The sequence below is a fragment of the Amblyomma americanum genome, chromosome 5 (genome assembly GCF_052857255.1).
Source record: "Amblyomma americanum isolate KBUSLIRL-KWMA chromosome 5, ASM5285725v1, whole genome shotgun sequence".
Lineage (NCBI taxonomy): Eukaryota > Metazoa > Arthropoda > Arachnida > Ixodida > Ixodidae > Amblyomma > Amblyomma americanum.
Genome location: NC_135501.1, coordinates 174,281,136 through 174,307,326, shown reverse-complemented (window position 1 = coordinate 174,307,326; position 26,191 = coordinate 174,281,136). Strand labels below are relative to the sequence as shown.

Here is a 26,191-nt window from a genome sequence, read left to right as displayed (position 1 = left end):
CCACCCCTGTGAGCTCCGCTGGAGACCTTAGTGACGATGCATCACCGAGCTCCTGTTGGTTTTCTTGCGCTCCTGCAGGTATTGGCGGTGATGGCGCAACTCTGGTTTCGGAGGCCAACGGCTTGTCGCGTGGTATCCCAGCATCTAGCTCCCGTTGGTTGCACTGCTCTCCAGCGGGTATCGGCGGCGACGGCATTGATCCGGCGTCGGTGGCCAACGGCTTGTCTGTGGGTATTTGATCATAAGTTCCCGGCCCCTCGTTGGCGGCTGGGACGCCGGAGACGATAGGCGAACCCGCGGGGTGGGATGCGGTGGTGCCGGGAACGGCTTTCACATGGGTCCCGCCACGACCTATCTTGTGGCGGCTCTTGCTAGTGCTGCTTCGGTTGCCAGTATCCTAGGACATGGTCACTGTGGAGTTCGCTGACCTTTCCGCGAACTCGTTGATATTGTGTCCGCAGGGAAGGCCGCTCCAGTGGGGTCGGAAGTCCCCAACAAAGGGGCCCGTCCCGTCCCTGCCTCCCCTTCGTGCGGCGGACGTCCTCGTTTACGCCGCGCCGTCACGGGGATGACCCGCCGGGAAAAACGCTAACCATATACAGCTGTCGACATGTGTGCGTCGTCAAGGGGTGACTAGACTTCGGCGATGCGGGAGAGATACAGCTGGGTGGGGACCGAGTGCTGGGTGACCAGGAAACGGATTATTCCCTTAACGACTGTGTTCTCTTTGTTGCTGTCAACAACCTGAGTCATCGCCTCGTCGGCACATGTTTCTAGCAACTGTTGTGCCGTGGGTGGCATGGAGAATGGAAGTCGCATTTGTGTTGTTTGTGTGGTTATTTGAAACCTCCTTTCCAAATGTTTTAATCAGAACTTTCTCCCCAATCTCTGATCAGTCTGCGGACCTTATTTTCCTTTCCCTAACCACTGATTGGCGAGATGGGTCGTTTGTTATCTTATTGGTTGCTGTCCCCGCTAAGGGCGGAGACAGAGGGTTTAAAACCAAGCGCTCTGGGTTGAGCGGGGGCTGAATTCGTCTGATCCACGATTTAGTCACGTAAATAGTTTTCTCCTTGCTTTGTTTCTTCTCGTTTTTTTACCTATGTTGGAAATAAATAGTTAACCTTCTCCTTTCCTTGAGTAATGTGAATGTTTGCGAGTAGAACCACCGGGTCATCAAGAACCCTGATTTCATCATCAAGTAGTTTCCTCTCATCGCCACCGGAAGGGGAAACACAACTGGCGCAGTCGACACAGGATCGCAACTTCTTTCTACTCAAGGCATTGGACGGAGGGTGAGAAGAACAAACGGGTGGACAAGCTGTTTGTCCTAAAGGAGAAAACGTGAAGCTGCGTCGAAATGCGACGTCGAGAGCTTCAGGATCACTGCTCGTGGTCGAGTGGACGTCGCAGGCTCAGGTTAGCGAGGAGCTGAAGGAGCCGGGCAACAACAAACCATCGAAGGTTCGAGTCAGCGAGCTGCTGAAAAGTAACCAGGAGACCAAGTCAGGCCAGTCAAACGAGGCAGAAGTCAGCGAGCTGCTGAGAGATCCAGAGCTCAAGTCGTCCGCATCGAGGAGCCTGTCGTCATCACTGAGGACGACGAGATTACCGGGGCAGAGAGCAACCAGTAAGGTAGGAGACCTTTCTGCTTTCTCCGAATTCACCATGTCGGTGTAGTGTTTAGTGATAGAAACGATAGCACTTGAAACGGAGATGGCTGCCGTACGGTATGATCAGGAGGGCAGGATGCGACGTGTTGAGCAGGAGGAGGCTGAATTCGTCTGATGCACGATTTAGTCATGTAAATAGTTTTCTCCTTGCTTTGTTTCTTCTCGTTTTTTTACCTATGTTGTATATAAATAGTTAACCTTCTCCTTTCCTTGAGTAATGTGAATGTTTGCGAGTAGAACCACCGGGTCATCAAGAAACCCCGATTTCATCATCAAGTAGTTTCCTCTCATCGCCACCGGAAAGGGAAACACAACTGTCACCTGTGTTCATGGGAGGTCAAAATACTAATGAAGGAGTCCTAAAGCATCGCTTATCACAAATATCACCTAAACGAAACAGATATCTCTAGCTGAAGAAGTAAAAAAATTCCGTTAGTTACAGTGGATTTCCCCGTTGCATTCTGTCGCCAAAGCATTCGCTGTGGCCGCAAAAGATATAGTCAAGGCTCCCTTCCGACCCACTGATATCTCGACACGCGATCATTTTTCCATTTCTCTTATTCAACGTGTACCCACCATGCATCGGAGTGGAACCCTCATCCTTGAGCTCGTTAGTGAAACCCCAAAGACCGCCCTACCACCCTTCAATACTTTATCGGCTTGAGGAGACGGCTATGTGAAAATGTCTGTTGGCACGATGGTAAGCGGGCTGTGCGTAGTCTGTGCACTTGGGCCGGTGAAGATATCTGAAGGTCGCTGGCATGAGAAAGGGGAGCGGTGCGTACTTGGCAAGAGAACAGCTTCTTGGAGTTTGCAGAGCTGTGGGCGACGAAGCTTCGCTGGACGAGTCTTCTTCTTCTGCAACGTGAGCGTGTGCCGGCACGGGGCACAGCTGCTCTTCAACTTTTTCCAATCTGCAGACGCAGGAATCAGCTGTGCGAGCCCATTCCGTTTTTATTTTTCTGTCGTTGCACTGATTACTTGCTCGTTTGCAATCGTTCATCACCCGAATCCTGGCCTAGGATTTGGGTATTCGAATTTTACGCGACGCAATTACAACTTGCAGAGCAGGGCAGTAGTACCTGTTTTAACAGAACAGACATTGTTCGAAAAAGACTGTCTCGGGGAATCTTTTCTAGATTTACAGCTCGGTTCCGGCGACTGCCATTTCTGTGAAACGCGTCCTTTAAAGACACACCGAGGACAAATTTCGATTGCCTGTATGTACCGATTACCGCATTCCAACGACGCTCTACTTTCCCTGAGAACTGAGGCCTCGAAAGCTACAAAAGTTCAAAACACGAGGTACAGATGGTGCCATAACTGCGTAATCTCTGAATTAGTCTGCCTTGCGTCGAGTGGACATAGCTGTTGTATCGTAACTAGGACACGAGGCGAAAGCAGGCGCAGCAATCGACCTCATTAGAGCGATTGTGAATTTTTTTCTCCTCCTTTGTTGTTGCTGTTGCCTTAAAAGCGGTGGCACATACCAATGTGGGGAACCGGCCAGCGTTTGGTGTGTGCATCGCGCCCACAGCGCTTCGTCTTCCTCGCTACGTTTCCGCCGCACTTAAAAGAAAAATTCTGGGAGGTAAGAGTTATTCTAATCCATAACGCAGTTTTTAAACTTTGCGGGTAACTTCTTTTCGCTTGCGCTTCTGTGGGGGGAAGTAGGAGTCGCTGCTGTTGAGCTACAAGTGGGTTCAAGAGTGCCTGTTGGTTCTGGAATGGGCGAAACCGATCGCGATGAAGGGTTGCGACTGACATCATCTAAACTGCGGTTATGCTGGGTTGGAGGTGTATTACAATATGAACTCTGGTTCACGTTTCGGTACGTGGACCGGTCGGCACTCGGGTGCTGTCGATGGGCGGCAAGAAGTCGGCGAAAATTTCCGCCGAAACTGAGGACTGTAACTGCCGCTGGACTACTTCTTGACGAACAGCCAAAACTTCGGATGAGTGCCACACTCGTCCATTATCCAGCAGGTATGACGCAGGTCCACCTCCCTCCACAACTCTTCCAGGCTCCGAAAAGCGAGCCCACAGTTTTTGTCGTACAGAGGGCTTGAGAACTCGCACGTACTCGCCTATGAGAAAGTCACGGTGCTTGCCTGCACTCCACTGGCCCGCATTAAGCTTATACTTGGCTCGCTTCTGCTCGAACCTCTGTCGCAAGAGCTTAAGCGCTTTTGTGTGACCTGTCGAAAAGCACTGATTGGGCGAGCTCACGACGTTAAGCCTTGTGCGGGGCGCAACCGGCCATGAAGCAGGAGGGCAGGTGCGATTCCTGCCCTGGCATGTGGCGTACATAGACACCGAGGGGGTCAACAACAGCGGTACGTAGGCCACGCCACTCCTACAGAGCCAGCTGAATATATGCCTTCAAAACCCTTGTAAACAGTTCGACAAGTCAATTGGCTTGGGTGGTGATAAACTGAAGAGTAGCTATGGCGCATCCGCCGTTCATGGAGGAAAGTTTGCATATCCGTAGATGAGAATTGTAATCCGTGATCAGACATAATCTGCCTAGGATAACCCTATCCAGCAAAAAGTTATAGGTGAAATTCTTGAACTGCTGCCGCTATGATAATATCGAAAAATATGTTTATTGGCTTCACAGTGATGCACTGACCTAAATTTCAATTCTGAACTGCTACAAAAATTGGGCATTCGTCCTCTGCTAGGGAACTTTAGTTTTATGTCATATGATAAAAAATTAACAGGATAGCGAAATATTGGCAGATACGTACAAATATGAGGTCTATAATAATAGCCTAAAGATTATTTAACTGCCATTTCCTGCTTCTTACTGCATACCATTATGTTAATTGCAGTTGAGATGCCTGTCGCACTTATGGTTCGGCACTGCCGAAATCGAAACTTGGTTTCGGTACAGCGTGCGAAGTTCCAGGCGGCACATGTGGCGACGTTGACCACCTCCACTGGTCATTCCTCACAGCATACGCGTGAGCAGATTCTAGCCCATGTGCCTCAACGTCGCGCTGTTTCATATTTTGTGCGCGTTCTAAAAGCGTTGTATTCTTGCTGAAAAGTCAACATGAAGTACTCAGCCGATATCAATTTTTCCTCGGCTGACGACGACTTCATTAGACTGCAGAAAGAAGGCAAACGAAGAGTGAGCCGAGGTGAAGCCCCCTTGTCGACCAATACGTCAACGATCACCACGGAGCAAGAAATCAGCCACGCACATTGTCTTATTTGAAGCAGGGACTTTGACTCCACAGAGGACAGCGGAAACACACATTACTGTGTTTCTTTGATCGATAGACTTTGATAGAGCAGTGTACTGTGAGGCTTAAGTGCGCGTCAAAGAGCCCCAGGTGGTCGAAATTATTTCGAACACTCCATTACGGCGTCCCAGACTGAAGGGGGTGCTTTGAGACATCAAACCCCATAATATAAAATCATTTCTTATACCCTCTAAGCTGTCGCATCACGGGCTAAACTAAGTCCAAGAACCTGGTATTCATTCAGAACAATTTAAGTGACAAATTCATCCAATTTCTTTATCGAAAACGCCTGTTAGCTCGCGTGCAATCCCGTTATAACTTTTCCTTCCTCAACAATGTGAGAAATCTTCTAGCTGAGATGTTAAAAAGGAAGAACCGCACGAGCCGCCCATATGATTGGTACTCTGACAGACTTCCATCAATCATTTGCTGCTAAGGTGCGACAAGCATGCAGGCTCGAGCTGTTTGAGCTTCTTAGATCAGTGCTTTCCCCTCACCTTGGTCTTAATCAACAGAAGCAGATTCACATAGGAGGGCCTACAGCGAGGTGATATCGCATCCTGGAGCAACATATGGCGCAACAGCTTCAAAAAATAATTGCGTGACGTAGAGGAGCATTGCACTTGCCGTTCTGGCGATGCGAGATCTACAGAAAAGTTGAAGCTTGCGCCAATTGATTCACATCGAAGGCGTTAGACAATCGCGCGTTTCAAATAATCAAATGTGAATTCTTTTACCACACCGCCGCTGCAAATAGCTTTCGTGTGAATTTATCGACGCGCGTTTCTATAAATCCAAGAAAAATAGCCAAAAAGCGTATTCCTACTGAACTCCGCGAATATATTCCAGGTACAAAAGTTGTGGTCATAGGATTCTTCAACTAAACCAGAGAGCACACATAAAGGAATTTTTCCGGAATACGGCAGGCTATTACACTCCGCAGTTTTGGCGTCCAGTTCGTCAATAGTTCGGAACAACGCAGGTAAATGAAACATGCCAGAAAAAAAACCGGCACCTACAAAATCTGGGCATTGCTTGGCACAATGCGTTGCCTAGTTGCCTAACACCGTTTCGAAAACGAACTAGAAAGAAAAGTAGAGCAAGAAAACGCGCTTACTTCATCCCATCAGTGACATCAGTTTTTTAAACTCACATAATAAAGTGGTGATTTGATATATAAAACCCTGAAGGTCATGCTAATAAAACAGACGGATCAGTTGGTCGCGTTCCGGGCGTAAACATGATCAGCGTGCTTTCGTAAAAAAGTATAATCAAAAGAAAATTTAGCGCTGTAAAACTATAGAGAAAATACCAGTCAAACTAACTGCACAGTCAATTCAAGCCACGCAGTTTCTAAACACAATACTAAACAGATTCACCACGTTACTTCTCAGAAAGTTTCTAAAAAATTCTTTCTGATCATGTCTTTCCACGTCGAAGCACACTGCGTCCACATTGTCAAACTAGTAGATTGGCATCAACATTTGCGGAAATAATAGATTTGTTCGTGTAGCGACGGCATCAGTGTGAAGGAGACGTCATGTAAAAAAGGAACATTTCTTCTCTGGATTCATCTTGGATCCTTTGGGGCATTCGAAGGCTTCAGCGAAAGATTTAGAATGCTGTACAAGTTTGTTGCAGTCCGCCACAAATGGATACTGGAAAAACGGTTTGGCGCACGTCAGGTAGCACATAGTCATGAAGAAGACTTTCTCGGGTGGTAGATCTTTGCGCAGCGGCAAAGGCTCGCTTTCATCGTGCTGGTAAGAGTTCTTGAGAGCGGAGTACGTGATTTCTAAGGCGGGTATCTCTGGGAACACGTTGATGTTTTCCGCCCCTTGTTTGCAGCTGGCCTTTTCCTGGAACGTGGCATTAGTCGAGTCCGTCAAGATGGAATTCACCGCAGTTCCATTTGACGTCCACTTCAGACCTTCGGCGTCTATAGCCCGCACCATCTGCATCGCCATTAGGAACAGGAGCCCCCCGTACAGCATGGCTTTTGTCCCATTCCTGTAGTACGCTGGCGGCGTGGCCACGGCGATCGCCAGTTCCACACTATTCAGGACGTAGTCGTATCCGGTGTAGTCGGGAAGGTTGTTCCATCGCAGTCTGAAGGCTTCCAGGTATTCGGTGGTCCATTTAGATCTGGTTGCGGCACCACTCACCAAGGCCCAGTACCGAAAGAAAGACTCTGCATTTCGAGGGAAGGTGGCGTAGATCCTTTCAAGTTCGTCCTTTTTCAGGACAGCCGCCGGCGGCCAAAGTGCCTTCTTCACCGCGGTCAGCTTTCTGGACGCACGAACCTTGCTTTCCTTGTCCATCCAGTCGGAACTGTCGATATTTTTCACGGCCTCTGTGACAAGGCTGTCGAAACCAATGTCGATTGTTCTTATGTCTTGAGCCTTGAAGAGCGAGTAAAAGCCGAGGGCGAGAACCAGAACCTTATAAGAAATTTCTACACGGTCCGCGCAGTAAGCTGGTAGATACATTGCCGCTTTCCTTTCACTCCCGTAGTGGATCTTGAGGAACTCGTAGCTCGCGTAGGAGGAATGGTGCTGCACCAGAAGCCAAATCAGATGCTTGTTCAGTACCTTGGCGTCGTACTTTGACAAGAGCTCGGTAAATGTTCTGATGAGCGACAAGTCGCTGACGACAAGGTAGTCCTGAAGAGTAAGCTTCGGATTAAGGGAGAGTCCGAGCTGAAAACCCTCCACCCAGACTCTAGCCGAGGCGGTCGGGACATGCTCGTTAAGTTCGCCGAACGGGAACAGAGCAGGCTCCACTTTCCCCGAGCTCATGACCGAGTAAAGGGCTTCGAGGATTTCTCCCTCCACATCCCGTATATTTTCCACGTCAGTAACGTTGATGGGAGGTCGAGTGGCTGAGTCCGGATAGAGGTGATTGAGGAACAGTTCCCAATACCTCACGTAGCTGAGTTTCGCGTTTTGATGCTGCTTCAGCATCATCGGAATGTAGAGCCCAGGACTTACGCGGATGCGCTGCTGACCGGACGATGTGGGCTCCAGGATAGTCACCGATATCCAGAATGGCGACTGCCACTTGTAAGCGAAGTAGACAATCAAGGAAAGCGGCTCAAAGAGCTCCCCGGGGGGCTCCGGCCAGGTCAGGTCAAGCTTCTTGAGGAACTGGAGGAAAGGAGTCAGCTGCGAAGCCCCCGACTGGTAACCAGTGGTACACATATCGTACATGGCCAGCGGTTTTTTTCCGCTAGGAATCTCTAGCGTTCCCTGCACCAGGGTTTCCCTGAAGTGTGTGTACCAGGAGAACTGAAGGCTGTCCATGACCGATGTGACCTGCTCGCTGTGGTCGGATGAAATGTGCCATGCGGAACAGACGTAGGCGCTAAAGTTCTCGCAAGGATCGCGATTCATGTCGAGGTATTTGGTGAGTAGAGTCGTGTGCCGAACGCAGTCTTCGGTGAGACAGAATTTGCGGGCGTTTGTATATCCCTGCTGTAACGCGGTCAGGACGATTACGACGGTGACGAGAACGAAGACAGCGGCACCAACGCAAATGACCATCGTGGTCCTGCCGGTGCTAGAAAACGTCCGTCCTAGGCCGGCAGATTGCAGTGCTCTCGCCTGCGAAGAGAAGTGAAGCAATGTTTTGGTGAGATACAGGTACATCTCTACTTGCTTCAATCTAATTTCCACCTTGGAGATGTTTTCGGTCTGCCCGAGACATTAATAGAATGAATGGACAATACCGCCAGAGCCTAGAACGTCTAATTTATTGAGCTTTTCCAGAAATGTTCCAACTTTTTAGGCGTGCTTGCTCGTGCAAATGAAAACTGTTAAAATGTCGGTGCTCACACACTCTCCCGTCATGGTCCAAAAGACGTTCGTTTTCAAAGACGTGGAAAGTGCGGAAGAAGTCTTTCGCTAACGCAAGTTTCTATAATTGTGTGCCTTGTTGAGTTTAGTGAAGCATAAGCAACTAATGCTTTCTATAATTGTGGTATTGCGCTTCTACATTCCACACGATGTGTTGGCTCCGTGGTTAAGGCGCTCGTCTAGTGAGTCGGAGTACCGGGGTTTAACCCGACCGCGGAGGCCGCGTTTCAATGGTGGCGAAACGCAAAAGGCGTCTCGTGTGATGTGCGATGCCAGTGCTTGTTAATGATCCCCAGGTGGTCGAAATAATTCCTGAGACCTCCACTAAGGCACCTCTTTCTTCCTTTCTTCTCTCAATCTCTCCTTTATCAAATCCCTTACAGCGCGGTTCAGGTGTCCGCTGATATGTAAGACAGGTACTGCGCCATTTCATTGCCCCAACAACCAATATTCATTTTCATTTGTACATACATTCAAAATGGAGCAACAACCCCTGAAGTCGAAAACAGGAGTATGCGAACTATACAATTTTGTCGCATTGAAATTACCTTAAACACATTGTGAGACATGTCCAAGCTTTATTGCGGCCTGGTATGTTAAAGCAAGCAAAGAGGGAGCGCAGTGGAAAGCATGGGACTGATTTCGACCACCTTGAGTTTCTTAACGGCACCGACATCGCACAGTGCGATCGTGTCCTGCGTTTTGCCTCCACGCAAACGTGATCTCCGCGGTAGGGATTGAACTCGTGCCCTCTACCTAAGCAGCTTGGAGGAGCGGGCTCATTTGCCTCATGGCCGCGTTGCAGTTTGCACCGAGTAATAGAGTTATTGCTCATTTAATTTCGCTTTCGCCCAACATATTTTGGTTTTCATTCACAGCCTCGAAGCAATTAAAACATATAAAGAATGAGGTGCTTTGTTAACTGGTAACGAAGAAAGTGCGGCAGCATTCATGTGGCCGGTTTTCCCGTGTACGTTGTAACTCCGATGCTTTTCCTGGCATTAGAAGTTTTACAATTCCCCAAAACTATTTTGATATGTAGACAGAAAGAATGATTTCCGAGAGACGCCGACATGCGACTCCCTATCCGTGAGCGCCTGGTATACTTACTCTCGGCGCCCCACCGGTGCACATATACCTTAGTTTCCCGCCAAGAACAGCTGGAAACCAGATTTTCTTGCCAGTTTCACAACGCGCCACCCTTTTCCTCCAAAACTGCCAAAACACCCACTGTGCCATCAGTACATGTCAGGTGGAACATTGAAAGTGGGTTTTTGAGTAAAACAAATGACGCAGTAATTGTCTCGCATCTCGATGGACGCCAGAACAGCGCCGTAAAGGACGATTCACATGACGGTCCGTTCGCCCGCGGCCCGCGCATCACGTGTTCATGTGACAATAAAATCTGGCCTACAGTACGATGGTGTCAAGCGGATGCGACGAGCCAGAAGAGCAGACGGCGCGCTGGCTCTACCATTGCTGCCAGATGTTTTAAGAGTGTTTGGCAACGCTGGTCAAACTGGCTTTCCTTCCCGACCCATGACTGCGATTCAATGGTGCAGGTGCAGCCCTTTGTCTGACTCCTGAAAGGCCTGGACGGTCTTGCTAGCCCAGTCGACCGTTTTATAATGGTAGCGAACGCAGCGCAGCTTGTCAAAACAATGCGCCAGCTCAACGTCACTAAGCGAAATGCGACATCCGAAATATTGGTAAAAGCTGTGTTTGCCAGAGCTAGCGCGCGCATCTTCGCGGGGAGAGGCACTTGAACTTCCTGTTCCTTGTTTGTTCAGTCCACGGGCCGAAAACACGCCTCTCAGTTCGGTTACGCACGAACGCGTTATCATGCGCTCCGCTGGCGAACGGTCCATTGCGAAGGAACAAAGGGCTTAGTGAAAGGAGAAAATAGAAACAAAATTTCAATTTTTAAAAGCTTCGCCTTAAGAGTAGACGTGATAGCCCCTTTCTCATCTTGTTATTTCTTTAAACATTATGACTTTAGTGTGCCTCCCCAACACACGACAACGCGAACACTTGATGCCCCTCTGACACGCTTGAAAAAAAATGGTAAATTGGTTTTTGGAGAAAAGAAATTGCGTAGTATAGGTCTCATATATCGGCGGACACCTGAACCGCGCTGAAAGGGAAGGGCTAAATGAGGGAATGAAAGAAGAAACGATGAAAGAGATGCCGTAGTGGGGTGCTCCGGAATCATTTCGACCACCGGGGGATCTTAACGCTCACTGACATCGCACAGCACACGGGTGCCTTAGCGTTTCGCCTCCATTGAAACGTACACGCCGCGGACGGGTTCGAACCCGGGAACTCCGGATCAGTAGCCGAGCGCCCTTACCACTGAGCCACCGCGGTGGGTATGTGCACTTGGCCCAAACTCAAAATCTGGGAGTATACTTGCCTCGGAAACATTTTACACTTAGCCCAACACCAAATTTGACGCACGGTCTACTCCTAAATTGTTACACTTGGCCCACCTTTCACACTTCGGAGTGAGCCCTACCCAAAATTTGGCTGCTGGCCCTTCCCCGAAACTATGTATTTTGTCCGCCTCCAATGTTTGGCTGCTGCAGTGCATCATCGACTTTTGACACTTGGCGCACCCCCAAAATTTGACGGTTGGCCAACATCCAAAACATGACAATTGGCCCACCTGACAAGGTGTTCGAGATTATTCCACATCCTTCTACTACGGCGAAGTTGACTTTTAGTGGCCGACTCCGAATAGTGGCCATATTCAGGTTTCATATGTCAATATCCAAGTTTGACAGTGCTGTCGACAACTACTCTGGGCCTGGGCAGCCCTAGACGAGGTTAGGTACCGTCGGGGTATCTTCCTGCGTGCATGAGAAGCATCTGAGCGGTGACGATGCTTCAGAAGGGGCGTATGCCGTGCTCCCATCATTGAACCGTTCTGCGCAAAGGGGGCGCCAGGGGTGTAAGCATGCCCAGATAGCGCAGGGTTGAGGGACAGCTGAGCACCTTGTGGAGGACCGTTGGCGTGGGATCACCAAACAAATGAACTTGAATCATCTAATTGATGCAGGCGACGTACTCCGCGAGCGGTTCAGGTCACTCTGCGGTCGTATTACGACCCCAAGTATCCAACGATTTGAGGCCTCTGTGGGAGCCACTTAGGCATGTGGGGTAGGTGCAAATTTTCTTATACGTACCATGGAACAAGATGGGGAGTAAGTGGGCAAGCACCCTGTTGATGCTACATGGATCTCGCATGGTGTTTCTCGAGCTCAGACCATTTTCTTACATTCATCTCACATAGGTCTTTTGTGGGGAACCTGAAGGCATATGCAGCATAAGCTCTATGTGAGAAAAACCTCCTCAAGCAAAAAAGTGTTGCCCACACTAAATTGCTCTTCGTCCCACATCGGCCGTGGCGGGGTGAAAAACAGGCGTGCCCGCAAGTTGACCACGTCGGTGGCTTGCAATTATTTGAAGGCAAGCGAAATAAGTGTGATCTCAATGCGGAAAAAAGATCGGCAATCCCAACAGGTGCTGCCCTCACAAAACTGCTGTGCGGCCCACATGGGTCGGCGGAGGGGGGAGGTTTGCGACAAACGCCAGCATAACATATTTGTGGATCCGTATGCATAGGTCTGCGAAGGACCAACCTGTAAGAATGATCCTCCAAGACCCAAGAAATTTGCAGACGCCACACTAGAGGCGTATAGAACATGAAGAAACCGATGGTGCCGCGTGTACAATATAATATTTAGGTATGTGGCCCCCATTAACGTCAACGCAAATGCATTGTAACCTATCTTGCGAGCGAACAGAAGACAGGGAAAAAATGCTCACCAGCATACCGGCCCCTTGCTCGACTGTGTGCCAGGTGTAGTCCGCAACCGAAGATTTGCTCTTGCCAGTGCTTGGGTAGACGTCGGTCTTGTGGCCCTGGTCGTCTCTGCCGGCAGCGGTCTGCTTGCAAGTAGCAGACGTATTTAACGGTGATGGCACGCAATACTGAGTGCAATCAAACTAATGAGACTAGCATTGTAGTCTATTCCGGAGACAGTATTCATCACTGAACGCCTTCGTCAAGGCGACCATTCCGCGACAATGACAGAGCATCGAAATGTTTGATGCTAGAGGACTACCGGTCCTGTGTTAGAACTAGTTAGCGCTTTAGTGTGTGCACTCGCAGATGTTGCAGAAAGTCCAAGCGACGGCAAGAAATATAGGGTTACGCTATCAAGCGGCCGTAGGAGGAGCACAGACCCAGTGGCTGACCACAATGTGGCGCCATATTTCCCGACTACATTTGTACCAAAATTACGAGCAACCGTTTGTCGTACAGCTTTACGTGTGGTGTCTTACGATTTCTCGCTGCATACAGCTTAAGCATGCTAGTCATGTTGGGGCTAGCTTGCGATAAGGATTCGAACTGACTATATATGCACTTCCTATTATGGGCCTTCTCTTATAATTTACCTCACCTTAAGGCGCGGTTGAGGTGTCAACCTTAATGTGAGACAGTTATACGCCATTTATAATATATAGCAATTCTGGACAAAATAAATTTTTATAGCGGGAAACCAACTATTAAAGCAATATTTTCATATAATGTACGATTTCGCTATGACTCTCAACATATCTGCAGCGCACCCGACGGCAGTCTTGAACTTTTTCTATTAACATTTTTTTGTATATTTGTTATCAGCGTATTAGCTATCTCTATCCTACTGTAGTGCACATGTTTTGTATTTTGTGTATGTTATACGGGATATGCTATTGTTTTTATAACCGTCCCATCATTTTGCCCACTCCTGTAAGAGACTAATTATGCCTACAGTATTGTTAGATAAACGAATAATTACATTTCACCTATAGTGAAAAGCGTTCACTATTGGTTTTTTATGGGGGTCTTGACTGTTCGATGCGACTGATGGAAACACATTAAAAGAAATATTTTGTTACATATCAGAATGGTTGAACATTACCACAATTTTCCAGTTTTCAAAATTTTTGTCCAATATTACTGGGCATGCTTTCCTCAAAAAGCAGTTTTTGTATCAATATTGTGACGCCACCGTTCCTCGTACAAGTTGCGGGTGGTGTCATACAATTGGTCGTTGCATATAGCATACATCTCTTGATTAGCCTGGAGGCTACCTAGCGACAGGTATCCGAACCGAGTGTCCGAGTGTTTCACTCAGACCTCTTTGAATTCAGCGTTTGTGGATTCAGCGTTTGGAGGCGAGTCTTCGGTTTATTACCTAAGTAGTCTCAAGTACCCTCTGAGTTTTTCACCACCATTATGGGTTCAGTTACGAAACACATTATTATTTATTTTATAATCGCATTTTGCTTGCGCCTTCCTTCACTGGTTCAATCGATTCCATGCCCAGTTTTCTAGGTTCGTGGTGTTGCTGGCTGAAAGAAAAAAATCGTTGGAGGCACTTAGATATCTCTTAAGTGCGGGAAGGCAAAATCAGTTTGCGACTAATTGCACTGAATTGAATTTGCCGCTCTTGAATTCTTTTCACGACAGAGAAGAACAGCAGATTGCGTGAGCATTGCGCTACGTCAGATAGGTCACGTGACCCCGGCCACGTGCCTAGATAGGTCAAGTGACCTAGGTGGCGATGTAACGGACGGACGGTCACCTCGAGGTAACGTGACCGGACGGATGGTCACCGGGAGTATGAGCCAATAAAGGTTTTCGGCTTAAATTTGGAGGGGACACTTAAGCGCTGCCTTAAGGGCATGACAAGATCGCGCAATGGGTTAACAGCCATATATGCGGAAGGTCCTTCTCTACTTTGCATTTATAGATCACTGGCGGTCCTTATACACCTCCTGGCTCAGTTGTGCGGCAGGTATGCGATGCGCATTGCCCTGCGATGTCAGGTGTTACCAGCTGTGGGCCTTGAGCGGCCCAGTTTGGTCTTCTTGAGCGACCAATCATTAATTTGAGTGTCACATACCACGGCGGACAGTTTGCTCGCTATACGGTGGGCAGATTGTGATGACAACGCAAGGGCAGGTGACCTAGGTGGCCCACCTGCCATCTCGGTTGCTCTCTGGGTGGTGGTGGTGTAAACTTTATTACATACAGGGGAGTTTAGGACGCACAGGTCCTTGGGCCTCGCACGGCCCCACTGCACTCAAACGTTCATGTCCCGGAGACTCATGACGCTGTCAGCCAGGTCTTTGGCGATGGCTTGCTTGGCCGGGTCCTCGGAGCGCAGTGGGGTCTCTCAAGCCTCCCAAGTGGTAAGGTGCTCCAGGCCCCGCGAGGGAGAATCCGCCGGGCAGAGGAAAATGATATTATCGAGAGTGGCTTTGGGGTGGTGGCAGAGGGTACAGGAGGGGTTTGTGTGGACTTGGTCATAGCGCGAGCGTATATAAGGGGAGGGTAAGGTGCGTGTCTGGAGCCGCCTCCAATGTGCCTGATGATAATTGTCGAAGGAGGGATGGGGTGGGGGTACAGCTGACGCTCGGCTTTGCTGGTCTGCGTCAGTTCACTGAAGGAATGCATGCGGTCCCGTGAGAACCCCAGATCGGAGACCGCCGGTGCCCGGTTGAGAGAACCTCGGGCTAAAGCGTTGACAGCCTCGTTTCCGGGATTCCCAGAGTGGGCAGGCACCCATATGAGCTCCATGTGGCAGGGCGGGTGTGCGGCGAGGGAGTTCGATATGCGAGATGTAGGGACGTGAACTCTCCCGCGGGCATAACGTAGTATGGCAGTTTTAGAGTCCGATAGTATATACCGCGCCTGCGTGCGCGTGATGGCTAGGGCAATAGCGGCCACTTCAGCCTCCTCCGAAGTGGCAGTGGGGGATATGTGAAGGGTAGCAATCGTTTGTAGGGAGGGGTTCGTGATGGCTACAACCGCGTACTCGCCTGTGCATGCAGCATCCACCCAAACGGCATCCGGTTCCATGCCGTAGTTTTTGTGGAGCGCCCGTGGCGAGCTCTGCGGCGGGGTTCGTGCTAGGTGGGGTGCATGTTTTTAGGGAGAGGTTTAATAAGTTGTTCGCGGTGAATGTGGGGGGGACCGGGAGCTGTGTGGGATCCGTGGCTGGTATCCTGATGCCGAGGATGTGTAGGATGTGTCTGCCGGTGGTGGTTCTCGCGAGACGGATGTATTGTGTCTGTCGGTGGGCCTCGATAAGCTCACTTATCAGGTTGTGTAGGCCTAGCTGGAGGAGTTTTTCGGTTGAGGTATTTATGGGTAGGTGTAGTGCTGTCTTAAATGCTGTTCGGATCATGGCATCCAGGGTGGAGATTTCTGTGGCCTGGAGTTTCAGGTACGGGAACGTGAAGAGAAAGCGGCTAAGGACGAAGGCAAGAATGAGACGACATAGGTCATGCTCCTTCATGCCCCGGTGGTGTCCAGAAACTCGGCGGATTAGGTGGGATATCGACACCGCCACCTGCTTGAGCTTCTGGATGGTTAGAGTTTTTTTCCCGTTGTTCTGGATGTGGAGGCCCAGTACCCGGAGAGTGTGTACCTACGGGATGTACCGGTTTTTCAGTTTCACGGTTATGTGGGCTGTGGGGCAGTTTCGGGTTGTGGGGCGGATTATGAGGAGCTCCGACTTCTCCGGAGAGCATGAGAGTCCGATACTCCGCGCATGTGTTTGGGTGAGGGTAGCTGCCAACTGCAGAGTATTCTCTATGTCTCCATCACTGCCATGGGTGGTCCATGGAGTGATATCATCAGCATAGAGTGTATGCCGAAGGTGAGGGATAGTTTGTAGTTTGCGGGCAAGGGGGATGAGTGTGACATTGAAGAGGAAAGGGGAGAGGACAGATCCCTGGGGGGTGCCAACCCCACTAAGGGTGTATGTGCGGGACTGCTCTCTGGGCGACCACCTGGCAGAGGCAGGCTCGTGATTTTTCGCTTACAAAGTCGACATCGGATTTTTTGTACAACGGGGATACGGACCTTACGCCATGTGGCACAGTAAGCAATACATCGTATCTAGCTCTCCCATCTTTCTCGACTAAACTTTGCATTGGCTATTCGTACACGCTTGCGTACATGACGTGAGAAAATTACCCTCCCAACTACCCGTTCATTTTCACAGTGTACAGGTTTAACACGTTCACTGGGCCAGCGATTTTATGGGCCCTTATCCCTTTGCGCCGTGGCCTACTGGTGGGCCACCTTGCATTTCGTTTGGTGCCGCGTGACCCACTAGTGAATCTGTGAACAACCTAAGGCGAAGCCAAATTATTGGAAGCGTTAACTGTTTGCAATAGCAGCCTGGCATGCTTGTTTTTCGCTTTCTCTTTAATGAATATGAGCTGTGCCACGGCTTCATTGAGCCAGTGAATATTCCTGCAGCATAGCCGGAATATAGGACATAACCGAGCGGTTACCCACGATAATAATAATAATTGTTTTTTGGCTAAAGGAAATGGCGCAGTATCTGTCTCATATATCGTTGGACACCTGAACCGCGCCGTAAGGGAAGGAATAAAGGAGAGAGTGAAAGAAGAAAGGAAGAAGAGGTGCCGTAGTGGAGGGCTCCGGAATAATTTCGACCACCTGGGGATCTTTAACGTGCACTGACATCGGACAGCGTACGGGTGCCTTAGCGTTTTTCCTCCATAAAAGCGCACCGCCACTGTCAGGTTCGAACCCGGGAACTCCGGTTCAGTAGTCGAGTGCCCTAACCACTGAGCCACCGCGGCGGGTGTTACCCAAGGTGCATTGAACGTATTAAATAGAGCAGTCCTATATCTTAGCAAGTTAAGCCTGGTTTTGGATTCTTTTTCAAATAAGCTCTCAAGAAGTGCTCAGAATTCTGCGAGGAGTACGGACGAGCAACTGCATTCGCGTGAGCCTACTTGTGGCTGTGAAAATCTGGAATGGTAAAATAAAAGTACAAGGAACTTGGCAATCGCCGTATTACTGTCTTTTGATAAAAAAGTAACTAGGCGATCACCCAAGGTGGCGTCGGTTCAAGCGTTATCTCCAGCCTTTACTTCTGCTCGCCATCCATTAGAGAGTATAACCTCATAATTCTAAGCAAATGGAACGTATATCACTCATGATGTATTGTCATAATTCGTGGAAATAGCCACGTACAGAGTCGTCGTTATTTTGCAGGCGCGATATTAGCATCGACATGGCCTCCGTCCAGCAAAGACCGGGTGAGGATTTGTCATCCACCACTAAGAGCCTTCCCAAGCAGCACAGATAATTGGCCCAATATTAGATTAGGATGGTTTCACTCTAAACCTTTGTAGAACCGACGTTTGCCGATACATATCCAATATTGGGTCGGTTACATGGATGCTCGGGCTCGTAATATCAGGCGTTCTTATAGCGAATACTGGCGCAGCAACAAAATGATGGAACAATGAGCAGTGACAGAGTGCAGGTGGTGGGGGTTCTACTCGTTCGGCCACTGCTGTCGGTACATCGCTCATATGCAGATCTGTGCAATCGGCTAGTTCTTGTTTTGCAGCTGCGGTTTATCGATACTGGACACGAAGGTAATACCCAGGACGAGATTAAGAAACTTCTTCCCAAATGCAGCTAAAACTGCCAACTCATAAGGAACCCGGTCACTTTATCCCGGGCCAGGGACGCCATTACCTTCGGCGGCGGTGGATCCGCGGCCGGGTTTTTGGCATGTGTCACCTTCAGGTGTGCTGGTTTGCTGGACACTCGCTCCTGTGCTCGCTCCACTGTGGGTATCGAGGACTTCTCCTGGACATTGGCAGCGAATGCATCGGGGTTGTGTCTGCCCTCCGCCGTGGTCTCGGGGCGCGTAATAGATGACGTAGGGGCTTCGCTAAGTGCAGCTTTTGCAGTGGTGCCAGCCTTTGGTTCTCCTCGGTCCTGACGCTTGACAACTGGCTGGCTTTGAGTCCGCCTGGTTCCCCCCTTCGTCGCCGACACCTGAATGTATGGTCATGCATTAGAACACTCCCGATTGGTTACTATTCAAGGTAGATATGCGAGATACCATTGGCTGATGCCATTCTTAATCCGAGTGGGCGGGTCCCTACATCGTTCTAAGATATGACCGAAGAGGGAGTCCTCAGCGTTTCTCATATTGCACCGATAGTGGCGAGAGGTGCCGCACCCAGATTGACTGCACATGAGCTGCCTACATTGGGACCAAGCAGTCACCGAGAGCAGCTCACTTTTTCATGAATGGGAGAGTTTCTGATAACTAGATGTCGATATATGAACGTCCTGCAACAGATCTTTGAAGCACCACAGCTAGTGCTAGTGTGGACAGCAAAGGGACGAATTACTTTCAGCCCAAAGCGCAGTGATCTCTATCAGCTGGCGACATAACAACGGTGAAATAGGAATAAACAACAGGAAAAAAGATAAAAAAATTGTATAAACTTAGCTGCGATATTTTAACAAGACGAGCCCGGCGCAGGAACGCAGCTGCAGATGACCCTAAAGAAGGCCCTCCAAACAAAATCTTCTTCCGTTTGTCACGATGTCGTGCTGTCTCCTAAGTGGTGGTTTAATTCCTTTCCTCCTACTAGCGCCATGTAATGTCACGCTCTTACATTACTAACCACCTTGTCATTGTTTGGTTAACGGCATTGGCAGGAACGTATTCTTTCCGAAGCATTCGGCAGTTTGTTCGCTATATTAACTTTAAAGGCTATAGCTACGCAGGAAGCAAACGATTACTGGCCGGAAAAGAACTGTTGTCATAGATGAAGAGTTCCCACGATGCTCTGACGTTAGGGGGAAAATACTTGGGTAAAGAGAAAATGTCATTTGTGGTATTACGGTTCCGTGAGGCAGTGACGTCAAATCGCATAGAATTATTGATTCGAGCAATGTCCAAGTCTCGATGAAGAGTTTTTGATGCAGCTGTCGATTAGAACACTACAGAGCACAATACGGTGACTAACGCACATGCCACAAAGAACAAATCAAAGTGCTCTTTATATTTAGTGTACACAGCGCTTGCCATCGAATCGTTTGACGTTGCATAGTCGCACAAGTGTCAAATGAGTTGCTTGTGCATTGGATCTGCCGCTTCCCCAACAGAACACTGGCTGGACAAGTCGCATGCACGCGTCTACCGCCAAGATCGATGCGTCTGGGCTAGTTCATTCACACAGCCGTCCGCTCGTTCCATCAGTGGCCTCGCTATCCAACAGGTGAGGCTGCCTGCTGGATGTGCTACTCGGCTTGGCTCTTCAGAACGGTGAATCGCAGTTGCCGGCGGTTTCTCATTGATCCCCAATAATTAAACCAAGCGCCGACATTGAACTACATGTGAAGAAAAAACTCAGACCATATTATCGGTCCTTGCTCGCGATATTTGGGTGAGAATGGACCTTCAGGTTTCATGAAGCAAATTTATAAAATCAGCCAGCCAAGAAGCCATGCCTTGCCTATGGTCTGAAAGGCAAGGCAGTGTTATTATTATTACCTGAGCAGTGGTGGGTAGGACTGACGCATCCGATCCATTGGTCAGCACCGCCTGCACCACTGCGGACCCCGATGGCGTTGAAACTCTGAACTTCTGCTGTTGGTCTTGCTGTCCAGCTGCTGTCGGCTCTGACGGTGCAGCTCCTCCAGCGTCGGAGGCCAACAGCTTGTCGCTGGATGCCCGAGCGTTGGTTTCCTGCCCGTCGCTTGTGGGCCGAACGCCGGAGGCTGCACTGGAGACCGCGAGATGGGAGCCAGTAGTGCCGGTGGCCGTGGACGACGAAGACCGGTCCGGCGGGCCGGACGCAAGGGCATCCACGGTGCTCGCGCTGCGACGGCTCTTCTGGCGGCTTTTTTTGGCGCTGCTTAGACGGCTACCCTGCTTCGACATGGTCGCCTGAATGCGCGCAAGGTCGAGCTATAAGTGAAGGGGTCTTAAGACACCGCATCTCAAAGATATCCCACGGAGCGGAAAAATTATGCCGCCGCAAAAATCCCGGCCGTGTGCAGCAGCCGCGTGGCATTAACTAGCTGGGGCACAAAAGTAGCGCTCGTTGCATTTCTTCTGGCTACTCTGTGGAGTCATCATGACGTAATAAAGCAGCTGGCACTGTGGAACGGAGAGGAAATCTTTACCGGCCGCCCTGTGGGTTTTAGTGTGACTAGGGTTACCATAGAGAGCATCGCGTTTCACTGCTCTGATAAGCGAGTTGACACTTCCGGAGGAGCCAGTAGATGAAATGCGAAGCAGATAAAACGATTTGAATCAAGCTATCAGCTATCTGCGATGAATTTCTTCGTTGCATGATGTCGTAAACGCGCCTGTCCTGGCTGATAAGGATGCGGTGCACGTTCCTTTGAAGGCGCGCTGAAATCTTCTCATTCTTTTTCGCTTTCTCTTCATCAAAAATATCCTAACGAGACTCTGAATCGAACCCGCGTCATTGCGCTCATAAGCGAAACACCATCGGCGCCGCGGTACTGGGGCCAGCTAGCTGTCGGAGATGCAGTCCCGATAAGACGGCTGCAAGAGGAATATGAGCGGGACTGAAGGCAGGGAGACAGCGCGAAGTCTGTGCATTAGTGCTAGTGAAAATCTCTGAATACCAATGGCAGAAGAATTGCCGAATATGGGTACTTGCCAAACGAACAGCTTCTAGACGCTTGCAGATCAGTGTGTGGCGAAGCGTCTTCGTACGAGTCTTCTTCTGCCGCATGAGCCCGCGCCGCACGGGGCTTAGCTCCACTTCTACCTTGTCTAATCTATTGCCGCGCGCTTCTTCGTATGCGCCCATTACCTTTTAGAGCGAAAGCTGTACTCCTCGGGGTACAACTTCTACTTTGAAGTGGATGAGACAATGACCTTCAAAGCCTCACAAGGTCCAACCCAAGTTTTTCGCGTGGTGGCATGGCCCAAGCTACGGTAGTATGACCATGTGACCACATGACAGTGACCACTGGGTACCCGAACTTTGATTTTGGCCCTTCACCTTTGACATTTGATTTGAGACAGTGGGCATCACGTACCACCTAGTTCTAACATCAGAGTAACCCAAGTTCTAACAGTCTTCCCTTTAGTCAAGTCACAACGAGACGGTGACGAAGCCTTTGAGTGCAGTAATAAAGCATTCAAAGAAAGCGAACCATGTCTCAACATGCTTAACAGAGCTTTCCCTCGTACACGTCCCTTGGGAAGCACATCGTCGCGAACAGAAGCGAGTAGAAAACATAAAACGCCTGCAGTAACTGCGTGGGAACACCAACGAACGTTGTAAGAAGATCAAGGAAGCATGCAACAGAAAGCGAAAGTCTTGCGCGCAAAGCGGGACGCAGGGCTTCTTAGCCGTGGCCCAAGCACTGCTATCAGCTATGCAAGGGCAGCGTGAGCCAGCAGCCAGAACCTCAAGGCCCAGACGAGACTGACAATGGCTTCCCATTCGGAGTCGCCGTGGTCCTGAAAGTAATCAGTCGCTTTCATTAGCATATGCACAAGTTGTCTTGAAAATAGGTGTTCGCAATATCGACTCATAAAAAGCAAGATTTTCGGAGTCAATGCTGAAAAACTGTCGTTGAGTTTGTCGAAGAGTAAGAAGGTCCGATATGAAAAACATGATGTTAAGCGTCGTGTCACATGCTTACTAGGAGACCATAATAAAGAGTGGGCAGGTAGATGGATTCTTGAAACACAAAAGGCCAACAAGCGAGGTGAAAGCCTCATGGTGCTTGCCAACGCTTAAACACGAGCCCTTGTGTTCATCTTGGCCAGACGAATACAAGTCCTCGTGTCAAAATTGTTATCAAGCACCCTAGCTGAGGCTTTCCCCTCTCTAATTCACTTGTGTGTACGCTTTACAAGGGTTTTATTAACACTAACGTTTATGACTACGGATTCAGCCTCAGCAGGATCCCTACTTTTGGCTGATTCACAAGCATGCAAGAATCAGGGGGATGCAGGCAGGTATCCAAGGAGGAGGAAGGGGGAGGGACAGACCCTTTCTCCTCCTTCCCCGAATATTAGCTGACCTCCTCTTTCAATCTTCCTAGAAGTCTCTCGATGAGCATGCAGAGCCCCTCTCGAAAAAAATTTCTGGCTACATGCCTGGGTGAAGGGTATATTGCAGTAGAGATTCCTGAAGCGGGTAGGATTCTATTGTGCACATCCTATAAGCAGCCAAGAAGTTTTTTCCAAACTTTATGCATGGTTTGAACAATATCGTTTGTACTGCCTGAATATTTCTTTGGCTTTTTTTGTTAATTTTCATAAATTCCGAGAATGTTTTCTGTAAACCGCATCTGACCAAACAACCTTCCATCATGGGTTCATCGAGTGGAAACCGTCAGCAGGGCACCCTCGAGAAATTCTTGATTAATACCAGAGATTTCACCCCACTGGACACATTCCATGACATTACACATCTCGATAGTCTCACCCAAATAACGTATCTACCACGAAATGAATCCCTGACCAAAGTACAAGGAGGTATATGACGGCAGCTACAGAAGGGAGTCTATGCTCATCCAACACGACTGCATTTAAATATTCTCATGCATTATGCCCCACACTGTCCTAACTTGGGAGAGTAGACCATTTCCCACCCTCTGGTTTGGGCCTGCCCGTTTAACCCACCGCTAATACCATTTCCATACTCTACATAAGAGCAGTGGGATAGTTATATGTCCAGCTCAGACCCGGACCAGCAATGGGAACTGGCCTAGAGGACTCAGCGGACGGCAACTAATGGGGCACTGAACTGAAAACTCCACCCACAGAGCAAAATTTCAATACCCTCTCTGAATAAAGGTTTCCTCCTCCTCGCCTTCACTAATGGCTCATTTCGCTAATGAAACACAGTCTTCATGGGGCAATCTCCTGCAACCCCTGCACACCGTCTTGGGGAGAAAATTCAGCTCCATCTCCCGCTCGTGTAACGCTTGTAGCGGCCCGTAGTTGGACCAAAGACAGCTAAACTAGTAGCATTCTGCCCGAAGCCCAATCATATATGTTGCCCATATATAGAGAAGCCCTTTGTGACCAGGCGTGGCTTCTAATGCTTCAAGGATTTCTCGCAGAATGCTCTTACTGATAGTTTGTCGCGCAAGGGGAGGTATTCTAGTCTTTTCATTTTACAGATGCCGCTTTAGTAATATTGCTTAGTTGTTCCTAGTTTAAAAAAAAGCGCGGCTGCTAGCATTCATCATTAGCAGCGCTCTGCGCAAGAAAAAAAAAGAAATATATGGAAGCGTTCATTTTATGAGCGCAATAATACTTTTGACAGCCAAATCAGAAGGGCCGTTCATCATTTCATTATGTGAGAACATTTATTACGCAAGTAAGATAGTAGATTTCTCGCATTAAACTTACCTTACAAGGTGGTTTTTCTGCGAGTCATCTGAAGACTTTAAGCGTTTTTTTTTCTTGTTCATTAATCAAAGGTAACTGAGAAATTGCATTCTTCGTGAATTAAGAAATCCTCAATCACCACGAGCCTATGCTCACACAAAACATTTTAGGAGAATGCCCTTTAGTCGGCAGCTGCTTTCGTTTAGAGTATTTGTGGCATCCTGAACCTCACAAAACACTCCGATTATGCCAAAAAATGGTACCTCACACACATGCTTTCTACGGGTTTTTTTTATAAATGCAGCAACCTAATAACAAGCTTTTCTCACCTGATACTGAGCGAATGAAAACGACCATATCTATGTTAATTCGAGAATGCGGCATGGCCGAATCCAAAATTCAGTAGCCTGAGCCGACGATACCAAGCACTGTGCACATGTCTCATCACACAGTACAATGCGCAGCAAGTTTTGTGTATTTCGTTAATAACGGTGCGACGTGCGGTGCAATATGAATTCAGTATGCTTACCCTTTGCCTACAGAGTTGCACAGGGCAAAACCATCTCGCTTCTTTGAACAGTGCGGAGATAATTTCGGCTGTTGTGAGAAGGAAACATATGCCCAGTTTCATTATCCAGTAACAAGGCTCAGAACAGTCTGCTACGTGCACCACGTACAAAGCGGATCTACAAGGTGTCCAAGGTAACGTGAGTTGAAGGATCAAAAAGTGACCCCTATGGTGTGAATTAAACCGAAATCCTTTCTTTAATGCTTCTCCGAACCAAGTACTAAGACATTATGTTTCATAATATAATCTTAATAATAGGATCGATTTTCATGAATCTATTATATAGAAATTATTGTTTAGAATGTCCTCTTTCACAATAGCATATTACTCTTCGCTAATGTATCACTGTCTGAAAGATGATCTCTTGCCATAGGTGCACTTGTGACTGCATGCCCCGTTAGACCTGGCATGGCTGGTCAACCTCACCTTGACCTGTTAGTTTGTGGCTTAGTCTCCTTGAACTTTCTGTTGCTTTCCAAGACGAAGAAAGAATCCGACGGGGAGTTCACCAAAGCACAGCGCCGTCGGTTTAATCAAGAGCCGCGCATATTGTTAGAGTACGGCGTGAGAAGACCAGTACACCAGTGGCTAAGTTCATCTTAGCTGGTGAAGAGCCCGTCTTCAAGTTATGCGCTCCCTCAAAATAAGATACTGCGAAATCTCACTCAGACGTAGCATCTGTCAATGTCAATATTTATGAATGGTTTAATCGCAGAATGAAAACTCACGGAACATTCCTCGCAAAACTCTTCAACAATCAGTTAGACATTCACTCAAAACTGCCCTGCTTAAAGAAATCCCACGTCAGCAAGAGTTTACCTCGTTTCTACACGACGCTGGAGAAAGCGTAGAAAATCATTCCAATCCACGTGATCCAATGAACGAGACGGAGACATCGGCAGCAGACATTTCTATTCATTGTGACACAGGCTATCTCAGCAATCGCTTTCGAAAATGCTTCGTTGTTTGAAAAAGAAAAAATGATAAAGCGTGTAAGGAAACAGCAGGCCCTGCCCAAGTATTTGATTTGATTTATGCGGGTTTAACATCCCAAAGCGACTCAGGCTATGAGGGACGCCGTAGTGAGGGGCTCCGGAAATTTCGACCACCTGGGGTTCTTTAACGTGCATTGACATCGCACAGTACATTGACACAGCATATGGGCCTCTGGAATTTCGCTTCCATCAAAAATCGACTGCCGCTGCCGGCCTGCCCGAGTATCGGAAACAAATACCCTATCGCTCACAATTAACTCTGAAGCCGCCGCGGTGAATGAGTGGTTACGGCGATCGGCTGCTGGTCCCAAAGACGCGGGTTCGATCCCGGCCGCGGAGGTCGAATTTCGATGGAGGCGAAATTCTAGAGGCCCGTGTACTGTGCGATCTCAGTGCACGTTAAAGAACCCCAGGTGGTCGAAATTCCCGGAGCCCTTCATTACGGCGTCTCTCATAGCTTGAATCACTTTGGAACGTTAAACCCCCATAAAGCATAAACCGTAAACAAATAACTCTGCTCGCTGCATTCCGAGCAGCATGCCCCAGGCAGCTCCTCTGAAACAGGGTCATCCTCGTACTTGGAATTTTCTCTATAACCCCTTTCC

At 48.8% G+C, this 26,191-nt stretch overlaps 1 protein-coding gene across 1 annotated transcript; it reads right to left on the bottom strand.

The window, feature by feature from the left end:
- Window positions 1-14,852: 14,852 nt before the first annotated feature.
- LOC144134370 (uncharacterized) lies at window positions 14,853-20,573 on the bottom strand. The gene is made up of 2 exons (XM_077667294.1): window positions 20,184-20,573; window positions 14,853-18,670 (listed from the first exon to the last, which is right to left on the bottom strand). Exons 1-2 carry the CDS (start codon window positions 20,571-20,573, stop codon window positions 18,305-18,307), a joined length of 756 nt encoding a protein of 251 aa, XP_077523420.1. The 3' UTR covers window positions 14,853-18,304.
- Between the last annotated feature and the right edge of the window lie 5,618 nt (window positions 20,574-26,191).

What these genes read in the sequence shown, in the direction of transcription:
- LOC144134370 (XM_077667294.1), bottom strand. Translation starts at nt 20,573, where the DNA reads ATGTCGAAGCAGGGTAGCCGTCTAAGCAGCGCCAAAAAAAGCCGCCAG. An exon ending in TCCTACCCACCACTGCTCAG is followed by an intron (nt 18,671 to 20,183) that starts GTAATAATAATA and finishes CCATACATTCAG; the next exon opens with GTGTCGGCGACGAAGGGGGG.